Source organism: Rattus norvegicus, chromosome 10, assembly GCF_036323735.1.
Source record: "Rattus norvegicus strain BN/NHsdMcwi chromosome 10, GRCr8, whole genome shotgun sequence".
In the NCBI taxonomy this organism is placed as follows: Eukaryota; Metazoa; Chordata; class Mammalia; order Rodentia; family Muridae; genus Rattus; species Rattus norvegicus.
The window spans coordinates 34,219,875-34,245,431 of record NC_086028.1 but is presented as its reverse complement, the minus strand read 5'-3'; the positions used below and the strand labels follow the sequence as shown (position 1 = coordinate 34,245,431).

The window sequence follows — 25,557 nt, the reverse complement described above, 5'->3', positions numbered from 1 at the left end:
GATTTATTCTTTTTTTTCAAGTTAATGTAAACTTTATTCATTTTGACCCTTTTGTTGTGCCCAGTCCTGTGGACACACACACACACACACACACACACACACACACACACACACACACCAAAGGTCTTGCTATCTCTATTTGACAGAGGATTGTAAAAACAAAACTCAGGAAAAGAATATTTTGATACCTTTGTGTCTATTTTAACTCAACATAAATATTACTTGCCAATTTTCAAACAGAATACAATTTTCAAACAGTATGTATTCTGTGTAAATTACAACCTAACATTCAACTTGTAGAGAGTTTGGATCATGTCTCTTTACCTGATTTTTATAGGCCATGTATTCCCAGAGACAAATACTCCCTGATTCACAATTTATGCAGGCTAGTTTTATTTTATGTCAACTTGAAATGAGCTAAAGTCATCTGAAAGGAGGGAACATCAATGCAGAAAGTATGTCCAGAAGACCTAAGACCAGACTATAAGGCATTTTTAAAGTTAGGTTTTGATGAGGAAGGCCTAGCCCATAGAGGGTGGTCCTATCCCTGGACTGGTGGACCTGTTTTATATAGGAAAGCAGGCTGAGCAAACCATGAGGAGCAAATCAGTAAGCAGCACCCCTCCATGGCCTCTGCATCAGCTCCTGCCTCCAGGTTCCTGCTCTGTTTGAGTTTCTGTCCTGACCTCCTTGACTGATGTACAGTGATATGGAAGTGAAAGCCAAATAAATCCTTTCCTCCACAAGTTGCTTTTGGTCATGGTGTTTCATCACAAAAGAAACCCTCATGGCAGCTCCATGTTCCTTTTATTTGGAATACTTTGAAGCCTTGTATTGATACTTTTTGTTGTTGTTTTACGTTTTTTATTGGATATTTTTTATTTACACTTTAAATGTTATCCCTTTCCTGGTTTCCCATATCCCAGTAACTCCCTATCCCCTACCTTCTCCCCTGCTTCTATGAGGGTGTTCACCCACTCCCACACACACTTTCCCAACTCCCCACCCTGACATTCCCCTACAATGGGGGTTCCAGACTTGGCAGGACCAAGGGCTTCTCCTCCCATTGATGCACAACAAAGCCATCTTCTGCTACATATGCAGCTGGAGCCATGGGTCTGCCCATGTGTACTCTGGATGGTGGTTTAGTCCCTGGGAGCTCTGGTTGGTTGGCATTATTGTTCTTATGGGGATGCAAACTCCTTCTACTCCTTTAATTGATTCTCTAGCTCCTCCATAGGGGACACCTTCTCAGTTCAATAGTTGGTTCCAAGCATCTGCCTTGGTATTTCTCATGCTTTGGCAGAGCCTCTCAGGAAACAACTATATCAGGTTATTGTCAGCTTGCATTTCTTGGCATCAGCAATATTATCTGGGTTTGTTGGCTGTATATGAACTGGATCCCCAGGTGGGGCAGTCTCTGGATGGCCTTTCCTTCAATCTCTGCTCCAAACTTTGTCTCTGTATTTCCTCTGGTGAATACTATTGTTTCCCCTTGTAAGAAAGACTGAAGCATCTGTACATTGGTTGTCTTTGTTCTTGAACTTCATGTGGTCTGTGAATTGCATCTTGGGTAATTAGAGCTTTTGGGCTAATATCCACTTATCAGTGAGTGCATAGCATGTGTGGTTTTTTGTGATTGGGTTACCTCACTCAGGATGATATTTTCTAGTTCTATTTGCCTATGAATTTCAGGAAGTCATTGTTTTTAATAGCCGAATAATACTCCATTGTGTAAATGTACCACATTTTCTGTATCCATTCCTCTATTGAGGGACATCTAGGTTCTTTCCTGTTTCCACCTATTATAAATAAGGCTGCTATGAACATAATGGAACATATGTTCTTGTGGTACATTGGAGCATTATTTGGGTGTATGCCCAGGAGTGGTATAGCTCTGCTTCCTCAGGTAGTGCAATGTCCAATTTTCTGAGGAACCTCCATACTGATTTCCAGAGTGTTTTTACCAGTCTGCAGTCCCACCAACAATGGAGGAGTGTTCCTCTTTCTCTCCATCCTCCTCAGCATCTGCTGTCACCTGAGTATTTTTATCTTAGCCATTCTGACTGCTGTGAGGTGGAATATCAGTTTTTCCTTGCTGACTAAGGGTGTTGAACATTTCTTTAGATGTTTCTCAGCCATTCAATATTCCTCAATTGAGAATTCTTTGTTTAGCTCTGTTTTGTCTGTTTTCCATTTTTAATAGCATTATTTGATTCACTGCAGTCTAACTTCTTGAGGTCTCTGTGTATACTGGATATTAGCCCTCTATCGGATGTATGAATGGTAAAGTTCTTTTCCCAATCTGTTGGTTGCTGTTTTGTCCTAATGTGAATGTCCTTTGCTTTACAGAAGCTTTGCAATTTTATGCAGTCCCATTTGTTGTTTCTTGATCTTAGAGCATAAGCCATTGGTGTTCTGTTTGGGAAAATTTCCCCAGTGCCCATGTGTTCAAGGCTCTTCCACACTTTCTTCTATTAGTTTGAGTTTTATGTGGAGGTGCTTGATTCACTTGGTCTTGAGCTTTGAACAAGGAGATAAAAATGGATCAATTTGCATTCTTCTACATGCTGATCACCAGTAGAACCAGCACTATTTGTTGAAAATGCTGTCTTTTTCCCCACTGGATGGGTTTAGCTCCTTTGTCAAAGATCAAGTGACCATAGGTGTGTGGGTTCATTTCTGGGTTTCAATTCTACCACTGATCTACCTGCCTGTCTCTGTACCAATACCATGCTGGTTTTTTTCCACTATTGCTCTGTAATATAGCTTCAGGTCAGGGACTGTGATTTCCCCCCACTAGTTCCTTTATTGTTGAGAATAGTTTTAGCTATCCTGGGTTTTTTGTTATTCCAAATGAATTTGCAAATCGCTCTTTCTTTCTAACTCTGTGAAGAATTGAGTTGGAATTTTGATGGGAATTGCATTGAATCTGTAGATTGTTTTTGGCATGATGGCCATTTTTACTATACTAGTCCTGCCAATCCATAGGCATGAATGGTTTTCCATCTTCTGAGATCTTCTTTGATTTCTTTCTTCAGGGACTTGAAGTTTTTGTCATATAGATCTTTCACTTGCTTGGACAGAGTCACAGGAAGGTATTTTATATTATTTGTGACTATTGTGAAAGATGTCATTTCCCTAATTTATTTCTCAGCCTGCTTATCCTTTGAGGAGAGAAAAGCTACTGATTTGTTTGAGTTAATTTTAAATTCAACCACTTTGCTGAAATTGTTTATCAAGTTTAGGAGTTCTCTGGTTTTTGGGGTCACGTATGCAAGCTATTATATCATCTACAAATGGGCCAGTAAATATCTTCAACAAAATTATAGAAGAAAACTTCCTTACCTAAAGAAAGATGCCCATGAACATACAAGAGGCCTACAGAACCCTAAATAGACTGGACCAGAAAAGAAACTCCTTCTGTCACATAATAATCAAAACACCAAATGCACAAAACAAAAAAGAATATTAAAGCAGTACAGGAAAAAGGTCAGGTAACATATAAAGGCAGACCTTTCAGAATTACACTAGACTTCTCAACAGAGATTATGAAAGCCAGAAGATCCTTGGCAGATGTCATATAGATCCTAAGAGAACACAAATGCCAGCCCAGGCTACTACACCCAGCAAAACTCTCAACATAGATGGAGACACCAAGATCTTTCATGACAAAACCAAATTTACACAATATCTTAATACGAATCCAATACTACAAAGATAATAGATGGAAAACTTCAACACAAGGAGAGAAACTACACCCTAGAAAAAGCAAGAAAGTAAACTTTTTTCTATAAGCCCAAAAGAAGATAGCCACACAAATATAATTCCATGTCTAACAAAAACAAAAAACAAACAAAAAACCAGAAAGCAGCAATCATCTTCTCTTAATATCTCTTAACATCAATTCTCTCTATTTTCCAATGAAAAGACATAGATTAACTGACTGGATATGTAAACAGGTACACACATTCATAAAAGTAACTTTACTAAAGCACACATTGAACCTCACAGAATAAAGAATATTGGGGGACTTCAATACCTGATACTCACCGATGGACAGATCATGGAAACAGAAACTAAACAGAGACACAGTGAAACTAACAGAAGTTATGAACCAAATGGATTTAACAGATATCTACAAAATTTTTCATCCTAAAACAAAAGAATATACTTTTTTCTCAGCAGTTCATGGTATCTTCTACCAAATTGACCACATAATTGGTCACAAAAAAGCCCTAACAGATATAAGAAGATTGAAATAACCCCGGACATCCTATCAGATCCCCACACACTAAGGCTAGTCTTCAAAAACAACACAAATGGCAGAAATTCCACATACATACAGAAGATAAACAACTCTCTACTCAATGATAATTTGGTCAGGGATGAAATAAAGAAAGAAATTGAAGACTTTTAAAAATTTAGTGAAAATTAAAGCACAATATGCCCAAACTTATGAGACACTACAGAAGCAATGCTAAGAGGAAAACTCATAGCTATGAGTACCTCCATGAAGAAATTATCAGGTCCTACTACAAAAACTTGTATTCAACAAAACTGAAAAATCTAGATGAAATGGATGATTTTCTAGACAGATACCAGGTACCAAAGCTAAATTAGGATCCGATAAGCTATCCCATAACCCCTAAAGAAATAGAAACAGTCATTGAAATTCTCTCAACCAAAAAATGCCCAAAACCAAATGGTTTTAGTGCAGAATTCTATCTAACCTTCAAAGATGACCTAATATCAATACTTCTCAAAGTATTCCATAAAATAGAAACAGAATGGACACTATCAAAGACATTCTATGAAGCCACTGTTACACTGATACCTAAACCACACAACAAATAAAGAGAACTTCAGACCAATTTCCTTCATGAATATTGATGCATGAATACTCAAGAAAATTCTTGCAATCAGAATCCAAGAACACATCAAAATGATAATTCACCATGATCAAGAAGGCTTCATTCTAGGGATGGAGGAATGGTTCAATATACAGAAATCCATCAACGAAATCTACTATATAAACAAACCAAAAAAAAAAAAAAAGACCACACGATCATCTCATTAGATGCTAAGAAAGTACTTGACAAAATTCAGCATACCTTCATGTAAAAAGCATTGTAAATATAGGTATTCAAGGCCCATAAGTAAACACAGAAAAGTAATATACAGCAAAACAATAGCCAGCATCAACCTCAATGAAGTGTAATTTGGAGCAATCCCAAATTAAAGTCAGGGAGAAGACAAGTCTGCCGCCCACCCCCCCCCATTTTTTCAATATAGTATTCATAGAAATTAGGCAATAAACATTAATGAAAGCAATATAAAAGGAGGAAGTGAAGATATCATGTTTGTGAATGATATGATAGTATACATAAGTGACCCAAAAAATCCATGAGAGAACGAACTCCTACAGCTGATAACTTCAGCAAAGTGGCTGGATATAAAATTAACCCCAACAAATCAGTAGGTTTCCTCTACTCAAAGGATAATTGGGCTGAGAAAGAAATTAGCCTCTTCTCTCATCAATGGAAGTATCTTTCCCATGGTAACAAACATCTGTGGCCCACCTGAGTAGCTTTAGATGCTTTTATTTGGTGCCATTTACAAATTATATCTTTTCTTTAAGTGTAATGAAATCATATTTAAAGCTCTACAGGTTTGAGGACTTGCTTCCATCCATAGTCCCCTTTTATTTCTGTAGTAAGAGGAGGTAAAAGACTTGAAAGACAGAGGCGACCTGAGTATCTAAACCTGGAGGAATGAGAGGATGCTGAGCTAATTAGGAAACATTGTGGTGAGCAATGTTCTATGCTTATGGGAAAAGTGTCATTTATATGACATACATTTGAGAATCACTGACTTTGGAAAAGGGGTCTGACATTCACTCACATCCAAAATTCCTGCTATTTTCTGTATGTGGTGAGAATACATCATCTTCTCAAACTTTCTTGTGCAATGTTTGAGATAAGTCAACTTCTACTCCTTTCTTGCAAGGACCTTAGACATTAACAGGGAAATAAGTTAAAAAGATCTTGATTTCCTATTCCCAATCAGGAAAACAACAAAATTCTGAGACTTACTGCAGGCTACTTCATTATCTGTAGAAGAGGGTAGACTTAAGGATATGAGTGTTATCACAGAAAGTTGTAATGGTCCTGCTTTTTTCTCTGACTCCTAGTCTGTGCCTCTACCTAGCACCTTCCACAGAGCCCCCTTCACATCCTTGTTCCTCAGAGTATAGATCAGAGGGTTGAGCATGGGGGTAACAATAATATAAAAAAGGGCAACAAACTTCCCCTTGCTCTCAGAATACGTGCTCTTGGGTTGCAAATATGTGTAAATGGCTGAGCCATAAAACAGAGAAACGACCAGGAGGTGGGACCCACATGTCCCAAAAGCCTTTCTGCGTCCAGCCATTGACTTTACCTTTAGTACTGCTCTAGCAATGTGTCCATAGGAAGCAAGAATTAATGTTGCAGGGAAGACCAAGATTATGGCTCTGACTACAAACATCTTGGCCTCTGTATCTCCTGTGTCCTTGCAGGCCAACTTGAGGAACACAGGCATCTCACAGAAGAAGTGATTCAGTCGGCGTCCACAGAGCGGTATGGTCATCATGAGTCCTGTTTGAATCAGAGAGTTCAAGAAGCCTCCTACCCAGGAAGCAATGGCCAATGCCTGGCAGAGAACAGGGTGCATGATGGTCGTGTAGTGCAGTGGACGACACACAGCAGCATAGCGGTCAAAAGCCATCACCACCAGGAGCACACACTCAGTGGATCCCAGAGCAAGACATATGAACAGCTGGGCCACACACCCTCCATAGCTGATGGTCCTGTCAAGTCCATGCAGGTTGATCAGGAGCTGGGGCACAGGGCTGGTTGTGAGGCAGAGGTCCAGGAAGGAGAGGTGTGAGAGGAAGAAGTACATGGGGGTGTGTAATCGAAGGTCCATTCGGGAGACAGCGATGATGGTCGTGTTGCCAAAGAGAGTTAGGGCGTAGACAATTGAAATAAAAACAAAAAGGATGAGTTCCAGCTGAGGCCAATCTGAAAAGCCCACCAAAATGAATTTCTCTTCTAAAGTGGCATTGAAACTGTCCATAGCCTTTTATGTGCAGAATCAGCAATGGGTAACTTAGTGTGCACTGTGAAGATCAAGAATTTATACAACATTCCCTAAACCAGGCACTTTGATTTCCATATTGCTGCTCAGTTACATCTGTTGAATAGTCTTTCTCCCATTATTATAGAGATCAGTGGATTAGAATGATATAGCATTTGTTTGAACTTTAGCTCTACTGCCTGAGTGTTGCAGAACTCTAGTCATGTTTGTCAATTCCTTGAATCTGATGCTTCCTTTTGTGAAAGTAGAGGTGATATCTTGCCTTGATAACAAAACAGATGTTGGTATCGAAATTCACTTACATGGAATTTGCCTTTTAAAGATCAAATGTAGGGCTGGTGTTTGTCTTTCCAATAGAGTATTTGGTTTTGATTTCACTCACTTCAAAAGTCAAGCAAAATAAACGAAAATTCAATGTGCAAAAATTCATACACAATTCTTTGTGTTCTCTTTTGCTGTCTACGTGGCACAGTGTTGCTGTGTATCAAGTCCCAGGGCTAAGCAGGCAGAGATGTTGTGTTCATTCCCTTGTGCACCTCTGTGGCCTTCTGCTCACTGTATGTGATTTGTACACCAATCCTCAGAGCTTTGCTTACACCACTGTTACCTGACTCAAGAAGAGTGGAGCTCTGTAATTTTAAGGGGTAGTTACTCATAACCAATTTGTTTTTCTTCATGACTGATCACGCTTGCAACGTATGGCATTTTTTAACTCAACATTTCAACTCACCTTCCCAGGAGGGATTGTTCTTGTCTCTCCATTCCAAAGTTCTTGGCATCAATATGATCTAGAATTTATTGCTTTCAACGAACATCTTTCTCATCTCTTTAGTTCTCAAAAGTTTCTGGGCACCATACAACATATTGAGTTTAAAAAGTCACATCACCCCTTATAGCATGCTAATCTTAATAATATTAACAAATGCTATGCTACCCTTACTTTCATCCAGGGCATGTAGAAGATGTAAATAATTTTTGTTTTGTGTGAAACAGCTGATTTTTCTCTTCAATATAGCCTCATGAAATATAATTAGCCATGAACACATTTTGATGAATTATAGCAGTAGAATATGTATAAAATTCCTTACCCTTAAGGGTTAATAGTTCTTGTGATAAAAATCTAAAAAGTATATGAAAGTCTTCATCACAAAGAAAGAAATCAGTGATTGACAGAAGTCTCACCTCTGCTTAATATGGGAACTTGTGCCAAGTTTATACAATGCTTTTTTTTTTTATCAAATTTGTATTAGAAGGTCACTAATGGCACCATTCTGGACCCATGCTGCAAGATTTGTATTGGAGCACCACATGACAGCCCTTTTGGAAAAAAAGGAGAAAATGTAGAATATAACAATAAAGTGTTAGTATGTATGCTACTCTAATCAACACAAGTAAGGAGATTGAGGGGATTAAGTGCTGTGAAGCATTTTTAAATTTTGAGAGATGTGTTGTGCAGACTTTTAATACTTCTGTGTCCTATCAATGTTCTTTAAAGACTATCAAACTGGATCTGGTGAACTTACTCAGCATTGTGCCCTCAGCTCAGAGTGCAGCATTGGAGGGGTAAAAGTCCCTCAATGAACATTTCCGGGTGAATTAATGACTGTGTTCCATACCCTCATATTGTGAGGGAAACACACAAACATCTCAGGTATATTTATTTTCTGTGTAATAATGAGGAATTAACAATGTCTTACCATCATTCAGTGATACTCTAGATGGTTAGCCACTCATGCTGTACGTGATAATCCCAACTGTATTTGTACTATGATGTAGACATTTTTTAACATTCTTACAATTCAAAAAAACATAAAAAATTACATGAAAACTCCTGAAATCTTGTTTCCCAAAGCCTTAAACCCAATGTAACCAAGAGCTACAGACATTAAGCATCTTCCACAGTCTATCAAACAACACTGAACAGGCAAAATTCAACTGAGGTTCAAAACCTCGCCTGGACAGAGATGGAACTGAGAGGACCGTTCAACAATCATTTATGTTATGAGTAGAAACGAGAAAGTGACCCTGGAGAAGTGTTCAAAGAGTCAGTGTGAATGAGTACTGCCCACTTGACTAATGGATTTTAACAGATGCAAGGTAAGATTGGATAACATTCTGGTCTAGAACCTTAAAACAAGACCCTTAGTTTGGGAGGAAACTCAAAGGTAATTTCTCTTCATGTGAAGCATTCTCAAACCAAACTTGCTGAATAAAGCCCTGAGCTAGATTCTTCATGGGAATTTCTCTCTTTGACTCATTGATATATCATTGATATATTTTCTGGATAATATTTTTTAGTTTTCCATTTTCTTATGAATATAGCTATGAAAAATGCAGGTTTTTATAGATTCCCTGACAAAACTCAGTTTAGGAAGTTGGACTATTTCAGACTTAGGTACCTAGAGTAATGACCAATGCATGCAAGTGATTGATATACCCCTGAGTCTACAGGGATAGACTGGTTCTAGATTTGAATGGGTGCTTAGGCATGAAGCACTGCCATTGTGTCTGTCTTGTGTAGACAGTCGGGTGCAGACATAGCCTTGTTTACTTGGAATCTGATCTTGTATTTGAAGTCTAGTGTGCAGTGAGAGTCTCAACACCATGCTGACTGTAGCTTAACATTTCTTCATCTCTGCTCCACTGTACTGACTTTCCTCAGTCTCACCAAGACTCAGTCCTGCTTCTGTTTGTGAGAAAGGATCTGAGGTTCTGATTCCCATGACTCTACAGAATAGTCTGATCTTCACAACAACAGCCTTGCTGTCTGAAGTGAAATTCTAAGTCACATTTGAAACTGATGCTAGTGATGGTCTGCATCTAGTACAGCTTACCTCCCTCTCCCTGTGTACCTATTACTTAGGTACCATTTTTTGCACTAATGATAACTTCCTCTGTCTCACAGAGCTTTCCTCTACTCTTTCCTGGACTCAGATGTGCTAGTCAGCCTCATTGTATCTATTCTGTGAAGTCAAATAAAAATATCCTGTGAGCCTTTTCTAGTTTTCAAAATTAGATTCAAATTTATTCAATATGAACTTACATAGGTCCTTCCCATCATTTGTAGTTCCATATCTTGTAGCCTAGGTGAAGATTTGATTGTAGTTGCACTAGCTCAGGGACTGCGCAGCACTGAGCTTCCCTGTGGCAGTCCAGTGTCTGTGGAGAAGAGGTGAGGAAGGCAGAAATAACAGATCGTATTTGGTCAAAGACTGAAAATAATGGAAAATAGTGACATGTAAGCTCGAGTGAAGCTGACAACTTAAAATTTCTATTTCACTTCATGTTGCTTAAATATTGTATTCCAGGGAAGAAGAGAATGATGTTTATCTGACATATAACCATTCCATTATGGCTTCTGTTTCCATCCCATCCATCCACTACCTTCCTGCAACTGCACCACTAAACAAAATATGATGCCTGATATCAGATAGAATGCAGAGGATTAAGACATTGGTGGAAGGTTGCTTTAAAACTCTGATAACAGACCAAAGGACAATAAGGTTTACAAAGCATATAAGCATTGTAGATATAGAGCAGGTGATTTAAATAGAGCATTTAGATTAGAAAACAAGTGTGTAAATTCTTTAAAAGCAGCACACAGAAAACTCATCCCCTTTGCTTTGTTCTTAAAAGGTCCAGACTTAACCCACTGGTGACATTTCCAAGAAGGCAGGTTGTGGCTTAGTGTGAGCAGAAGTGACAAAAGAACGAACTGGTCTAAACCTACAATGATGCTCACTTAGAGCTGAAGATTTGATCAGAAAACTGTAAAACAGTCCTACGGGCATTGGCTGATGCACTGCGATATTGGAGACTACATCTCAGCCCTGATCTTTGTTTTGTAGGTGTTTTAAAAGTTTATTTTTTGTAGCAAATCTCTTTGGGCCACACAAACACTCTTGACATTTACATTCTTGATTTTTGGCTACAGCAAGGCCAGTGGATATCTGTGTTCAGCTTTCTGTGTGTTTATGTGCTTGACTGTGTGCATAGGAAAAGGTGTCCATACATAGTCTCCATAACTACTGTACAGATCAGGATTCATGGTTGATTTTATCTTCTAATAGCACGTGTTGTTTCATGTTTCATGCCAGTCCACTAATTTAATATTGTCAGGCTGCAGTGGGACACTATTCAAACTGCAACATTCAATCTTCTATCTGAGCAAGGGGTGGGTGGGAGATTCTGAGGAATTTTTTTCTAATTGCCTTTCCTGTTCATTGAATTTTACAATCAAGTCTAAGTCCAATTCTTTCTATCATACCACACAGGAAGCTCTGTCCCCCATGTCTGAGCTATCAACTTACTATCAAACAATTTCAGGTACCAGACCAGCCTCCTGCCCCACGTGTTCAGCTACAGGAGCAATAACTCTCTGATCAGGATATTTTCCTCCACACTAGAACCATAGCACCCCATACTGTCCCACAGGCGTTTCCAGGATGATCTTCAATACTGAGAATCACTCAAAACAACATGATGACAGTCAATGTACTGTCACAAAATCATGGTTTGAACCCTGCTACCTTTATTTCAGATGAAAGACTAAATTGACAAATTGCTTATTTTGTGTCTCAGTCTAAGACTTGGTTTCCTTTCCTTGTCTATCTTCCAGAAAGTCTTCCTGGTTTTGAAATTTGCAAGTTTAATATGTTGTACATGTTCAGGTTAGAGGATAGATGCCAATGAAGAATATCAATAATAAAGCATGACTTTTCATAAATTTAATGGTTTTATGTGCTCCAACCAGGAAGGTGGAGAGTAGGACCCAGTGTCAACTGCCCAGCAGAATATTGCCATTAGGAATTGTACACTGAATCCTGAGAATCTCATTCAATCATTACTCACCTAGAGCTCCAGGAGACAGAACCATTTCATTTACTCCCCTAGATTCTGTTGGCCTGTGAGACACATTTAAGACTGTCTGTATCCAGAGAGGTTCAAGGTAGACTTACTTCTTTGGTGTACTCATATCTTTTATGGGGTAGAGGTTTTGGGACAGGGCTCCCATCCTGGAGAAGTCATAATTAACCTTATACCTCTGTGCAGTCAATATTTATTCTAGCCAATGGAGACCTGGTAGAAGTACCTTGTTTATCAGAGGACCTCTGGATTTTAAGACTATCTACACATATCCCTATCCTCAGAGCATGAACACCTTAGTTCTGTCCTGGGGGTATTGTGTATTTCTCCTGAAAAAATAACCTGTTTATCAAGAACGTCCTTGGAGAGCTCTGTGCCCCAATGTGGCAATTAAATGCACTTGGCAGACTCTCAAAGACCTGTCCTACAGATCTGGCTATTCTCTATGCTGCACCCAAGCTAAACAGCGCTGTTCAGCATGCTCACAACATACCTTACTCACTCTTGAGACTCTGAATATTGAGATCTGCTTTGGCCCAGGTCCTCTCCACAGTCAGAACAAATTCCTTGTTTCATTTGGAATTTGACCACACATCTCCTTCAATGGACTCCTTAGACAACCCATTTAGTCTTTCCTATAGGTGACCATGAGCCAACTAAACATTTGTTTCCTTGACAAAAAGCTTGAAGTGAAATACAAAATATTGTATGTCACCACCAATATTTATTGTTTCATTTCTTATTATTATTCTGTTTTGTCCACAATAAATTTTAAAATCAATATGTTCTGTGGCAATGCAGACTCAGGTAAAAAAGGGAGATTTTAAAGTAGCCAATGGACAACCAGGGCACTGAGAAAACTGTCCTCAACAAGTTCTAAGCCTTTTAAAAATATGTTTCCTGAGACTTGGCCATCTCTGCAAAGAGGAAACCCATAAATGAGGGAATCTCTCTCCTTCTAAAGAGATCAGCCTTCAGCTCTAGTAGTGACTGTGTCCTTGAAGACTTTGGGTACTCAATGTTTTCTGGTGAAGCCCCTTTACGGATAACCATGCGATTGATTCCTCAGGTGACTCGGCACTGCAAGTACAAGTTCAAATATTTGTTTAGACAAAAACGCTTTCTTTTCTGCCTTGATTTGGATTGTGTAGTAACTAAAAAAATCACTAAAGTGTGCAGTATAGGGGAAATTAGTTGTCTCTAGTGGAATCTCCCTGGGCACACAAACCATGTTTAAGGCAGGCCCCATGCCCAGCAGTAGATGTCCAAAACCAGGTGAACTCAGTGGCAGTTTCAGAGGATGTGTCTCTCATACTGCTGTGTTTTGACATTTTTAAAGGACAAATCCTTACCAGGCTCTTGCTTTTCAATTTTGTATTTTTACAGGATTTTTCAATAGTCAAGTGTGTGTGAGTATGTACATGGGACACTGGAGTCTGGTCATCTTCCTCGGGGTGGGCGGATCAGCTGGTCCAGTATGAGTGCAGTGCAAGTGGTGACCCTGTCCACTTCAATGGCAGTCATCATCGTGGTTAGCAGGACAACGAAAGGTCCTTTTCACCTGGGCTCCACCATGTTCTGGTGAGGTCTTTTCATATAGACCCAGTCTTCTGGTTGAAACTTTTGTGGTTCTGGAATCAGGCCGGCTGCATAGAGGGCACAGAGTTTAGGCCAAACATACTTATATGAGCCCACTGGATTGCTCTGATCCTAGTTATTAATTCATCATCTTCCAGTTCTGCAACTGCAGCCAATTGCAGGTTAGGTTCAATGGGGGCAGGGACAACATACATAATCCCTAAAGGGGTTAATCCCATCTGATAATGAGAATTCCTTACCTGATATAGGGCAAAGGGAAGGAGCATCATTCAGGTTCCACCAGTCTCCATGGTTGATTTAATTAAGGTCTCTTTTAATGTTTTGTTCATTCTTTCTACCTGTCCTGAACTTTGGGGTTGATATGCACAATGTAATTTCCAATCTGCCCCAATAAATCTTGCTACATCCTGGCTTACCTTGGACACAAATGCTTGTCCATATTCTGACCCCATATGAGGGAATTCATACCTGGGTAAGATATTCCCCAGCAACTTCTTAGCTATTACCTTTGCAGTCTCGGTCTTCACCAGGAATGCTTCTATCCATCCAGAGAATGTGTCCACAAACACCAAAGTGTTTATGTAGGCATACTTCCCTGGCTTGATTTCTGTAAGATCAACTTCCCAGTAGGCCCCCAGTGACTGACCTCACAGTTGAGAACCTGGATGTTTGGCAGTGTTGTGGGTATTGTTTAGCTGGCAAGCTCTGCAGCTTGACACTGTATTCTTGAGGGCTCTCTGCAGGTCACTGAAAGTCACCTTAGATTGTCTTCACTGTGTCAGCCATCTCTCTGACTCCCATGTGAGTGACTCTATGGATTTTTCTGTGGATGGCTTTTGCCAAGGAGGTGGGTAATGTTGGCTTACCTTAAGCCTTTTGCCACCAGACTTCTGAATATTGACTCATGGGCTGATTCTTAGGCCATCTGATCACCTCTTCCATACAGACTGGGAATTCTGGCAGGTTGGGTTTGGGTGGCTCAGGCAGGATGCAGGTAACATGGAGGCAGCTGTTTCTTCCAGGGCTATCTCCTTAGCACTTTTGGTCAGTGTTGATTAGTAATGTCTGATATTGAGTCATGTGGGCATTACTGAGCCACTGATCAGGCAGCTGTTAGAGTATCCCTTCAGTTGCATGGGGTGTAGTTATGGCTAAATTCTGTCCCAAAGTTAATTTATCTGCATCCTTAACCAATAATGCTGTAGGCAAAATGATGGTGGCCATCCTAACTTCTTTGACAAATAAGCCCCTGGCCATTTCCATGGCCCCAGAGTTTGGGTAAGGATCCCACTGGCTGTTCCTTAATGTTCATTAACACAAAGACAGAATGGCTTAGTAATGTCTGGGAGCCCCAAAGCAGCGGCCGACAGCAAGACCTTATTTATTCTCTCAAAGGCCCTTTCATGTTCCTGATCCCAAACAAAGTCTTTGCCTTCTTTGGTGGCTTCATATAAAGGTTTGGCTTTCTCAGCAAAGCCTGAAACCCATAATCTGCAGAGCCTGTGGACTCCAAGAGCTCTCTCCCCTGTCATGGTCTCTGGGGTGGGGATGTTGAGGATCTTCTCTTATCTAAGCCATTGCTGGCCTTCTTTCAGAATATAACTAAGATAGGGGACTTCTGTCTTACACAGCTGTTATTTTTTTGGCAGATGCCCAATATCCCAAGTTCCCCAGGGCCTGTAGGAGATTCTGGGTCCATGTTTGGCAACTCTGTTTGGTTTCTGCTGCCAGTAATAGTCACCAATGTACTGAAAAAGAGTTATGTCTGGGTTATTAGCCCAGTACTCACCCAAGTCCTCATGCAAAGGTCCTCAAAATTAGTGAGTGAATTTTTATAGGCATGAGGCAGGCAGGTCCAGGTGAGTTTTCCGTTAATGACTCTTTGGGTATCATACCATTCAAAGGCAAAATATTCCTGGATTTTGGGAGCCAAGGTTAGGCTGAAGAGGGCATGTTTTAGGTCAAGAATGAAATACCATTTCTGAACTAGTGGCACTAGCTCAATAAGGAATAAAGATTAGGCACTCTGGTGGGGGTGGGGTGTATGTCCGTTACCCCGTGGTTAACTCCCCATACATAGGTCCTGGATGGGGCAGTGATCATTGGAATTTGGCTTCTTCACAGTCAATAAAGTGGTGTTCCAGGCTGAGTGAAATGGCCTGAGGACTCCCAGACCGAGCAGTTTTTGGATATGGGGGATGATCTACTTCCGTGCCACTTGAGACATGGGATATTGGTGGACTCAGGCTGGGTCTGCCTCATGGCTTAAGCTCTATAAATACAGGGGGCTGATGTTTCCCCAAGCTCATGCCTGGGGAACCTTTTTCAAGCAAACATCCAAATCTTGTTTGTGGGTGTGGGAGTAGGCTGGTGACTCATATAGTCTATGCTCATGTTCAGAAGCCTAGTTAAGTGTCAGTACCTGGATCAGATCACTGTTCTTATCCATTCACCAGACTTTCCCAGGTTTAAAATGAATTTGGGCCCTCAATTTTGCTAGGAGATCCCTCCCAGGAAGGGGTTGGGGGAATCAGGAATGACTATGAACAAATGGGTTACCAGTCCCATTCCTAAGTCTGCTTGATATTCTTTGGGTAGTCCATGAATATTGTTTGGTGCCTGTGGCCCCTTGGACCCAGTAGTTCTTGGAAGACAATGACATTTCAGCCTTTAAGAGCACTGAATGTTGAGCTCCAATACCCACCAGGAAGTCTTGAACCTTCCTCTCTACTCTAAGGGTTACCCTGGGCTCAAGGAGGGAGTTTGAACCCTGTCTTGCTCGATCTTTCTCAGTGATCATGGTCTTAACCTTTGGCTTTCTCTTTGAGCATTGTTTAGCCCAAGTCCTTCCTCCTTACAATAGGTGCATTGGTTCTTACCTGAGATTGGTCAATGACCTCCTATAGGCCCTTTCCCTTCCACCATACTTTGGAGCTGACACTTCCTTTCTCTCTGGTCTGGAATATTATTGGCAAGAAGGATTTTGGCCAAATCTCTGTTCAATATCATTCCTGTCTTAATCTTCTTTTCATCTTTTGTCTCCCTATTATGGTACATCTTCTCTGCAACCTCCACTAAATCCCTCAATGTCTTCTCTCCTAATCTTTCTAACTTCTGTAACTTCCTTCTGATCTCTGGTGCCAAGGGATGTATAAACACCAGTGCTATTGTGTTAGAATTTTCTGCCTCCTCAGGATCTAGGTGCCTAAAATGGTGGAATGCATTCATAATCCGCTCAAGAAACACTACATGGCCATCATTATTCTCCTGTCTGACATCATAATCCTTGGCTAAATTTGTGGGTCACTGAGCAGCTGCCCTGAGATCTGCCATTAGAGTTTGGTGATAGATTCAGAGATGCTCCCTACCTTCACCTGTATTGTATTGTCAAGATGATCTCCTGAGGGAAATTCCTCATCTATGTCAGCTGTGTTCTAGGTTGGAGTGCCATTAGCTCCCAGGACATTCTTTCGGGCCTCCAAAATGATGCCTTTCTTTTCCTCAGTGGTAAAGAAAATCTAAAAGAGCTGCTGACAATCATCCCAAGTGGGATGATTAATGAAAAGGATGGTGTCTAAGAGTCCGATGAGCTCTCTAGGGTTGTCAGAGAATCTGGCATTCTCTCACCTCCCATTATAAAGATCAACAGTAGTGAAGAACCAGTAATGGTGGGGTTGATTCCCTTGTTGCTTGGCTGGCCCCATTGCCCTTAAGGGTAAAGCAGTGGAATCTGCCTCTGGCTCAAAAGCCTCAGGAGGAGTTATGAACAAAATGGATTTAATAGATATCTACAGAATCTTTCATCCTAAAAAAAGAATATACCTTTTCCTCAGCACTTCATGGTTCCTTCTCCCAAATTGACCACATAATTGGTCACAAAAAATCCCTAATAGAGACAACAAGTTTGAAATAACCCCATGCATCCTCTCAGATCACCACATATTAAGGCTGGTCTTCAAAACAACAAAAATAACAGAAATTTCACATACATACAGAAGTTGAACAATCCTCTACTCAAAGATAATTTGGTCAGGGTTGAAATAAAGAAAGAAATTAAGGATTTTTAAAAAATTTTTTTTTCAGTTCATTTTTTTTTTATTAACTTGAGTATTTCTTATATACATTTCGAGTGTTATTCCCTTTCCCGGTATCTGGGCAAACATCCCCCTCCCCCCTCCCCTTCCTTATGGGTGTTCCCCTCCCAACCCTCCCCCCATTCGCCCTCCCCCCATAGACTAGTTCACTGGGGGTTCAGTCTTAGCAGGACCCAGGGCTTCCCCTTCCACTGGTGCTCTTACTAGGATATTCATTTCTACCTATGGGGTCAGAGTCCAGGGTCAGTCCATGTATAGTCTTTAGGTAGTGGCTTAGTCCCTGGAAGCTCTGGTTGCTTGGCATTGTTGTACTTTTGGGGTCTCGAGCCCCTTCAAGCTCTTCCAGTTCTTTCTCTGATTCCTTCAATAGGGGACCTATTCTCAGTTCAGTGGTTTGCTGCTGGCATTCGCCTCTATATTTGCTGTATTCTGGCTGTGTCTCTCAGGAGCGATCTACATCCGGCTCCTGTCGGTCTGCACTTCTTTGCTTCATCCATCTTGTCTAATTGGGTGGCTGTATATGTATGGGCCACATGTGGGGCAGGCTCTGAATGGGTGTTCCTTCAGTCTCTGTTTTAATCTTTGCCTCTCCCTTCCCTGCCAAGGGTATTCTTTTTCCTCATTTAAAGAAGGAGTGAAGCATTCACATTTTGATCATCCGTCTTGAGTTTCGTTTGTTCTAGGGATCTAGGGTAATTCAAGCATTTGGGCTAATAGCCACTTATCAATGAGTGCATACCATGTATGTCTTTCTGTGATTGGGTTAGCTCACTCAGGATGATATTTTCCAGTTCCAACCATTTGCCTACGAATTTCATAAAGTCGTTGTTTTTGATAGCTGAGTAATATTCCATTGTGTAGATGTACCACATTTTCTGTATCCATTCCTCTGTTGAAGGGCATCTGGGTTCTTTCCATTTTCTGGCTATTATAAATAAGGCTGTGATGAACATAGTGGAGCACGTGTCTCTTTTATATGTTGAGGCATCTTTTGGGTATATGCCCAAGAGAGGTATAGCTGGATCCTCAGGCAGTTCAATGTCCAATTTTCTGAGGAACCTCCAGACTGATTTCCAGAATGGTTTTACCAGTCTGCAATCCCACCAACAATGGAGGAGTGTTCCTCTTTCTCCACATCCTCGCCAGCATCTGCTGTCACCTGAGTTTTTGATCTTAGCCAATCGCACTGGTGTGAGGTGAAATCTCAGGGTTGTTTTGATTTGCATTTCCCTTATGACTAAAGATGTTGAACATTTCTTTAGGTGTTTCTCAGCCATTCGGCATTCCTCAGCTGTGAATTCTTTGTTTAGCTCTGAACCCCATTTTTTAATAGGGTTATTTGTTTCCCTGTGGTCTAACTTCTTGAGTTCTTTGTATATTTTGGATATAAGGCCTCTATCTGTTGTAGGATTGGTAAAGATCTTTTCCCAATCTGTTGGTTGCCGTTTTGTCCTAACCACAGTGTCCTTTGCCTTACAGAAGCTTTGCAGTTTTATGAGATCCCATTTGTCGATTCTTGATCTTAGAGCATAAGCCATTGATGTTTTGTTCAGGAAATTTTTTCCAGTGCCCATGTGTTCCAGATGCTTCCCTAGTTTTTCTTCTATTAGTTTGAGTGTGTCTGGTTTGATGTGGAGGTCCTTGATCCACTTGGACTTAAGCTTTGTACAGGGTGATAAGCATGGATCGATCTGCATTCTTCTACATGTTGCCCTCCAGTTGAACCAGCACCATTTGCTGAAAATGCTATCTTTTTTCCATTGGATGGTTTTGGCTCCTTTGTCAAAAATCAAGTGACCATAGGTGTGTGGGTTCATTTCTGGGTCTTCAATTCTATTCCATTGGTCTATCTGTCTGTCTCTGTACCAATACCATGCAGTTTTTATCACTATTGCTCTGTAATACTGCTTGAGTTCAGGGATAGTGATTCCCCCTGAAGTCCTTTTATTGTTGAGGATAGCTTTAGCTATCCTGGGTTTTTTGTTATTCCAGATGAATTTGCAAATTGTTCTGTCTAACTCTTTGAAGAATTGGATTGGTATTTTGATGGGGATTGCATTGAATCTGTAGATTGCTTTTGGTAAAATGGCCATTTTTACTATATTAATCCTGCCAATCCATGAGCATGGGAGATCTTTCCATCTTCTGAGGTCTTCTTCAATTTCTTTCCTCAGTGTCTTGAAGTTCTTATTGTACAGATCTTTTACTTGCTTGGTTAAAGTCACACCGAGGTACTTTATATTATTTGGGTCTATTATGAAGGGTGTCGTTTCCCTAATTTCTTTCTCGGCTTGTTTCTCTTTTGTATAGAGGAAGGCAACTGATTTATTTGAGTTAATTTTATACCCAGCCACTTTGCTGAAGTTGTTTATCAGCTTTAGTAGTTCTCTGGTGGAACTTTTAGGATCAGTTAAATATACTATCATGTCATCTGCAAATAGTGATATTTTGACCTCTTCTTTTCCGATCTGTATCCCTTTGATCTCCTTTTGTTGTCTGATTGCTCTGGCTAGAACTTCAAGAACTATATTGAATAAGTAGGGAGAGAGTGGGCAGCTTTGTCTAGTCCCTGATTTTAGCGGGATTGCTTCAAGTTTCTCTCCATTTAGTTTAATGTTAGCAACTGGTTTCCTGTATATGGCTTTTACTATGTTTAGGTATGGGCCTTGAATTCGTATTCTTTCCAGGACTTTTATCATGAAGGGGTGTTGAATTTTGTCAAATGCTTTCTCAGCATCTAATGAAATGATCATGTGGTTCTGTTCTTTCAGTTTGTTTATATAATGGATCACGTTGATGGTTTTCCATATATTAAACCATCCCTGCATGCCTGGGATGAAGCCTACTTGATCATGGTAGATGATTGTTTTGATGTGCTCTTGAATTCGGTTTGCCAGAATTTTATTGAGTATTTTTGCGTCGATATTCATAAGGGAAATTGGTCTGAAGTTCTCTTTCTTTGTTGTGTCTTTGTGTGGTTTAGGTATAAGAGTAATTGTGGCTTCGTAGAAGGAATTCGGTAGTGCTCCATCTGTTTCAATTTTGTGGAATAGTTTGGATAATATTGGTATGAGGTCTTCTATGAAGGTTTGATAGAATTCTGCACTAAACCCGTCTGGACCTGGGCTCTTTTTGGTTGGGAGACCTTTAATGACTGCTTCTATTTCCTTAGGAGTTATGGGGTTGTTTAACTGGTTTATCTGTTCCTGATTTAACTTCGATACCTGGTATCTGTCTAGGAAATTGTCCATTTCCTGAAGATTTTCAAATTTTGTTGAATATAGGTTTTTATAGTAAGATCTGATGATTTTTTGAATTTCCTCCGAATCTGTAGTTATGTCTCCCTTTTCATTTCTGATTTTGTTAATTTGGACACACTCTCTGTGTCCTCTCGTTAGTCTGGCTAAGGGTTTATCTATCTTGTTGATTTTCTCAAAGAACCAACTTTTGGTTCTGTTGATTCTTTCTATGGTCCTTTTTGTTTCTACTTGGTTGATTTCAGCTCTGAGTTTGATTATTTCCTGCCTTCTACTCCTCCTGGGTGTATTTTCTTCTTTTTGTTCTAGAGCTTTTAGATGTGCTGTCAAGCTGCTGACATATGCTCTTTCCTGTTTCTTTCTGCAGGCACTCAGCGCTATGAGTTTTCCTCTTAGCACAGCTTTCATTGTGTCCCATAAGTTTGAGTATGTTGTATCTTCATTTTCATTAAATTCTAAAAAGTTTTTAATTTCTTTCTTTATTTCTTCCTTGACCAGGTTATCATTGAGTAGAGCATTGTTCAATTTCCACGTATATGTGGGCATTCTTCCCTTATTGTTATTGAAGACCAGTTTTAGGCCGTGGTGGTCCGATAGCACGCATGGGATTATTTCTATCTTTCTGTACCTGTTGAGGCCCGTTTTTTGACCAATTATATGGTCAATTTTGGAGAAAGTACCATGAGGAGCTGAGAAGAAGGTATATCCTTTTGCTTTAGGATAGAATGTTCTATAAATATCCGTTAAGTCCATTTGGCTCATGACTTCTCTTAGTCTGTCTACATCACTGTTTAATTTCTGTTTCCATGATCTGTCCATTGATGAGAGTGGGGTGTTGAAATCTCCCACTATTATTGTGTGAGGTGCAATGTGTGTTTTGAGGTTTAGTAAGGTTTCTTTTACGTATGTAGGTGCCCTTGTATTTGGGGCATAGATATTTAGGATTGAGAGTTCATCTTGGTGTATTTTTCCTTTGATGAATATGAAGTGTCCTTCCTTATCTTTTTTGATGACTTTTAGTTGGAAATTGATTTTATTTGATATTAGAATGGCTACTCCAGCTTGCTTCTTCTGACCATTTGCTTGGAAAGTTGTTTTCCAGCCTTTCACTCTGAGGTAGTGTCTGTCTTTGTCTCTGAGGTGTGTTTCCTGTAGGCAGCAGAATGCAGGGTCCTCGTTGCGTATCCAGTTTGTTAATCTATGCCTTTTTATTGGGGAGTTGAGGCCATTGATATTGAGAGATATTAAGGAATAGTGATTATTGTTTCCCTTTATATTCATATTTGGATGTGAGGTTATGTTTGTGTGCTTTCATTCTCTTTGTTTTGTTGCCAAGACGATTAGTTTCTTGCTTCTTCTAGGGTATAGCTTGCCTCCTTATGTTGGGCTTTACCATTTATTATCCTTTGTAGTGCTGGATTTGTAGAAAGATATTGTGTAAATTTGGTTTTGTCATGGAATATCTTGGTTTCTCCATCAATGTTAATTGAGAGTTTTGCTGGATACAGTAACCTGGGCTGGCATTTGTGTTCTCTTAGGGTCTGTATGACATCAGTCCAGGATCTTCTGGCCTTCATAGTTTCTGGCGAGAAGTCTGGTGTGATTCTGATAGGTCTCCCTTTATATGTTACTTGACCTTTTTCCCTTACTGCTTTTAATATTCTTTCTTTATTTTGTGCGTTTGGTGTTTTGACAATTATGTGACGGGAGGTGTTTCTTTTCTGGTCCAATCTATTTGGAGTTCTGTAGGCTTCTTGTATGTCTATGGGTATCTCTTTTTTTAGGTTAGAGAAGTTTTCTTCTATGATTTTGTTGAAGATATTTACTGGTCCTTTGAGCTGGGAGTCTTCACTCTCTTCTATACCTATTATCCTTAGGTTTGATCTTCTCATTGAGTCCTGGATTTCCTGTATGTTTTGGACCAGTAGCTTTTTCTGCTTTACATTATCTTTGACAGTTGAGTCAATGATTTCTATGGAATCTTCTGCTCCTGAGATTCTCTCTTCCATCTCTTGTATTCTGTTGGTGAAGCTTGTATCTACAGCTCCTTGTCTCTTCTTTTGGTTTTCTATATCCAGGGTTGTTTCCATGTGTTCTTTCTTGATTGCTTCTATTTCCATTTTTAATTCCTTCAACTGTTTGATTGTGTTTTCCTGGAATTCTTTCAGGCATTTTTGCGATTCCTCTCTGTAGGCTTTTACTTGTTTATTAATGTTTTCCTGTGCTTCCCTAAGTGTGTTCATGTCTTTCTTGAAGTCCTCCAGCATCATGATCAAATATGATTTTGAAACTAGATCTTGCTTTTCTGGTGTGTTTGGATATTCCATGTTTGTTTTGGTGGGAGAATTGGGCTCCGATGATGCCATGTAGTCTTGGTTTCTGTTGCTTGGGTTCCTGCGCTTGCCTCTCGCCATCAGATTATCTCTAGTGTTACTTTGTTCTGCTATTTCTGACAGTGGCTACACTGTCCTATAAGCCTGTGTGTCAGGAGTGCTGTAGACCTGTTTTCCTCTCTTTCAGTCAGTTATGGGGACAGAGTGTTCTGCTTTCGGGCGTGTAGTTTTTCCTCTCTACAGGTCTTCAGCTGTTCCTGTGGGCCTGTGTCTTGAGTTCACCAGGCAGCTTTCTTGCAGCAGAAAATTTGGTCTTACCTGTGGTCCCGAGGCTCAGGTTTGCTCGTGGGGTGCTGCCCAGGGGCTCTCTGCAGCGGCAGCAACCAGGAAGACCTGTGCCGCCCCTTCCGGGAGCTTCAGTGCACCAGGGTTCCAGATGGTCTTTGGCTTTTTCCTCTGGCATCCGAGATGTGTGTGCAGGGAGCAGTCTCTTTTGGTTTCCCAGGCTTGTCTGCCTCTCTGAAGGTTTATCTCTCCCTCCCACGGGATTTGGGTGCAGAGAACTGTTTATCCGGTCTGTTTCCTTCAGGGTCCGGTGGTGTCTCTGGCAGGGGTCCTGCCGCTCCTGGGCCCTCCCCCACGGGAGCCCAGAGGCCTTATACAGTTTCCTCTTGGGCCAGGGATGTGGGCAGGGGTGAGCAGTGTTGGTGGTCACTTCCGCTCTGCAGCCTCAGGAGTGCCCACCTGACCAGGCGGTTGGGTCTCTCTCTCACCGGGTCTGGGAGCAGAGAGCTGCTGCGGGCCGGGATCCGCGGGTCAGATTTTTAAAAATTTAATGAAAATGAAGGCACAATATACCCAAACTTATTGGACACTACAGAAGCAATGCTCAGAGGAAAACTCATAGCTCTGAGTACTTCCATAAAGAAATTGGAGAGAGCATAGACTAGAAGCTTAACAGCATGTCTGAAAGCTCTAGAACAAAAAGAAGCAAATACACGTAAGTGGAGTAGATTGCAGGAAATAGTCAAACTCTGCGTTGAAATCAATCAATCAGAAACAAAGAGAATTATAGAAAGAATCAACAAAATCTACTATATAAAAAAACTAAAAAACCCCCACATGATCATCTCATGAGAAGCTGAGAAAGCACTTGACAAAATTCAACACCCATGCATGTAAAAAGCATTGTAAAGAGAGGTATTTAAGGCCCATATGTAAACATAGAAAAAGCAATATACAGCAAACTATTAGCCAACATCAACCTAAATGAAGAGTACTTTGGAGCAATCCCACTAAAGTCAGGGAGAAGACAAGGCTGCCCACTCTCCTCCCCCACCCCCACCTATTCAATATGGTATTCAGACTAATTAGGTGACAAACATCAATCAAAGCAACGCAAATTGGAAAGGAGGAAGTGAAGATATCATATTTGTGGATGATATGATAGTATACATAATTGACCCAAAAATCCATGAGAGAACTCCTACAGCTGATAACTTCACCAAAGTGGCTGAATATAAAATTAACTACAACAAATCAGTAGGTTTCCTCTACTCAAAGGATAAATGGGCTGAGAAAGAAATTAGTTTCTTCTCTCATCAATAAAAGTATCTTCGCCATAGTAATAAACAAAACAGTAGTCCATCTGTGTAGCTTTTGATGCTTTTATTTGGTGCTGTTTTACAGATTTTGTATTTTGTTTAAGTGTAATGATATCATATTTAAAACTCTACAGGTTCAAGGACCTAGTTATATCCACAGTCCCCTTTTATTTCTGTAGTAACAGGAACTAAAAGACTTGAAAGACAGAGGCGACCTGAGAACCCAAATCCAAAGGAATGAGAGGATGCTGAGCTAATTAGGAAACAATGTGGTGAGCAACGTTCTATGCTTATGGGCAAAGTGTCATCTAGGTGACATACATTTGGGAGTCACTGGCTTTGGAAAAGGGATGTGACAATCAATTAACTCTTCACTCACCTCCGAAATCCCTGTTATTTTCTGAATGTGGTGAGAATACCTCATCTTCTCAAACTTTCTTGTGCAATGTTTGAGATGAGTCAACTTTTACTTTTTACTTGTAAGGAGCTTAGACATTAACAGAGAAAAAAGTTAAAAAGATCTTGATTTCAAGTTCCCAATGATGAAAACAACAAAATTCTGAGACTTACTGCAGGTTACTTCTTTATTTGTATAAAAGGGTAGACTTAAGGATATGAGTGTTATCACAGAAAGTTGTAATGGTCCTGCTTTTTTCTCTGACTC

The 25,557-nt window shown here is 40.3% G+C and overlaps 1 protein-coding gene across 1 annotated transcript; it reads right to left on the bottom strand.

Moving 5' to 3' along the window:
- Positions 1-6,189: 6,189 nt before the first annotated feature.
- Positions 6,190-7,119, bottom strand: Or2y1i (olfactory receptor family 2 subfamily Y member 1I). The gene has a single exon (NM_001001092.1). The coding sequence runs from the start codon at positions 7,117-7,119 to the stop codon at positions 6,190-6,192; it is 930 nt and encodes a 309-aa protein (NP_001001092.1).
- Positions 7,120-25,557: the final 18,438 nt, after the last annotated feature.

What these genes read in the sequence shown, in the direction of transcription:
- Or2y1i (NM_001001092.1), bottom strand. Translation starts at nt 7,119, where the DNA reads ATGGACAGTTTCAATGCCACTTTAGAAGAGAAATTCATTTTGGTGGGC.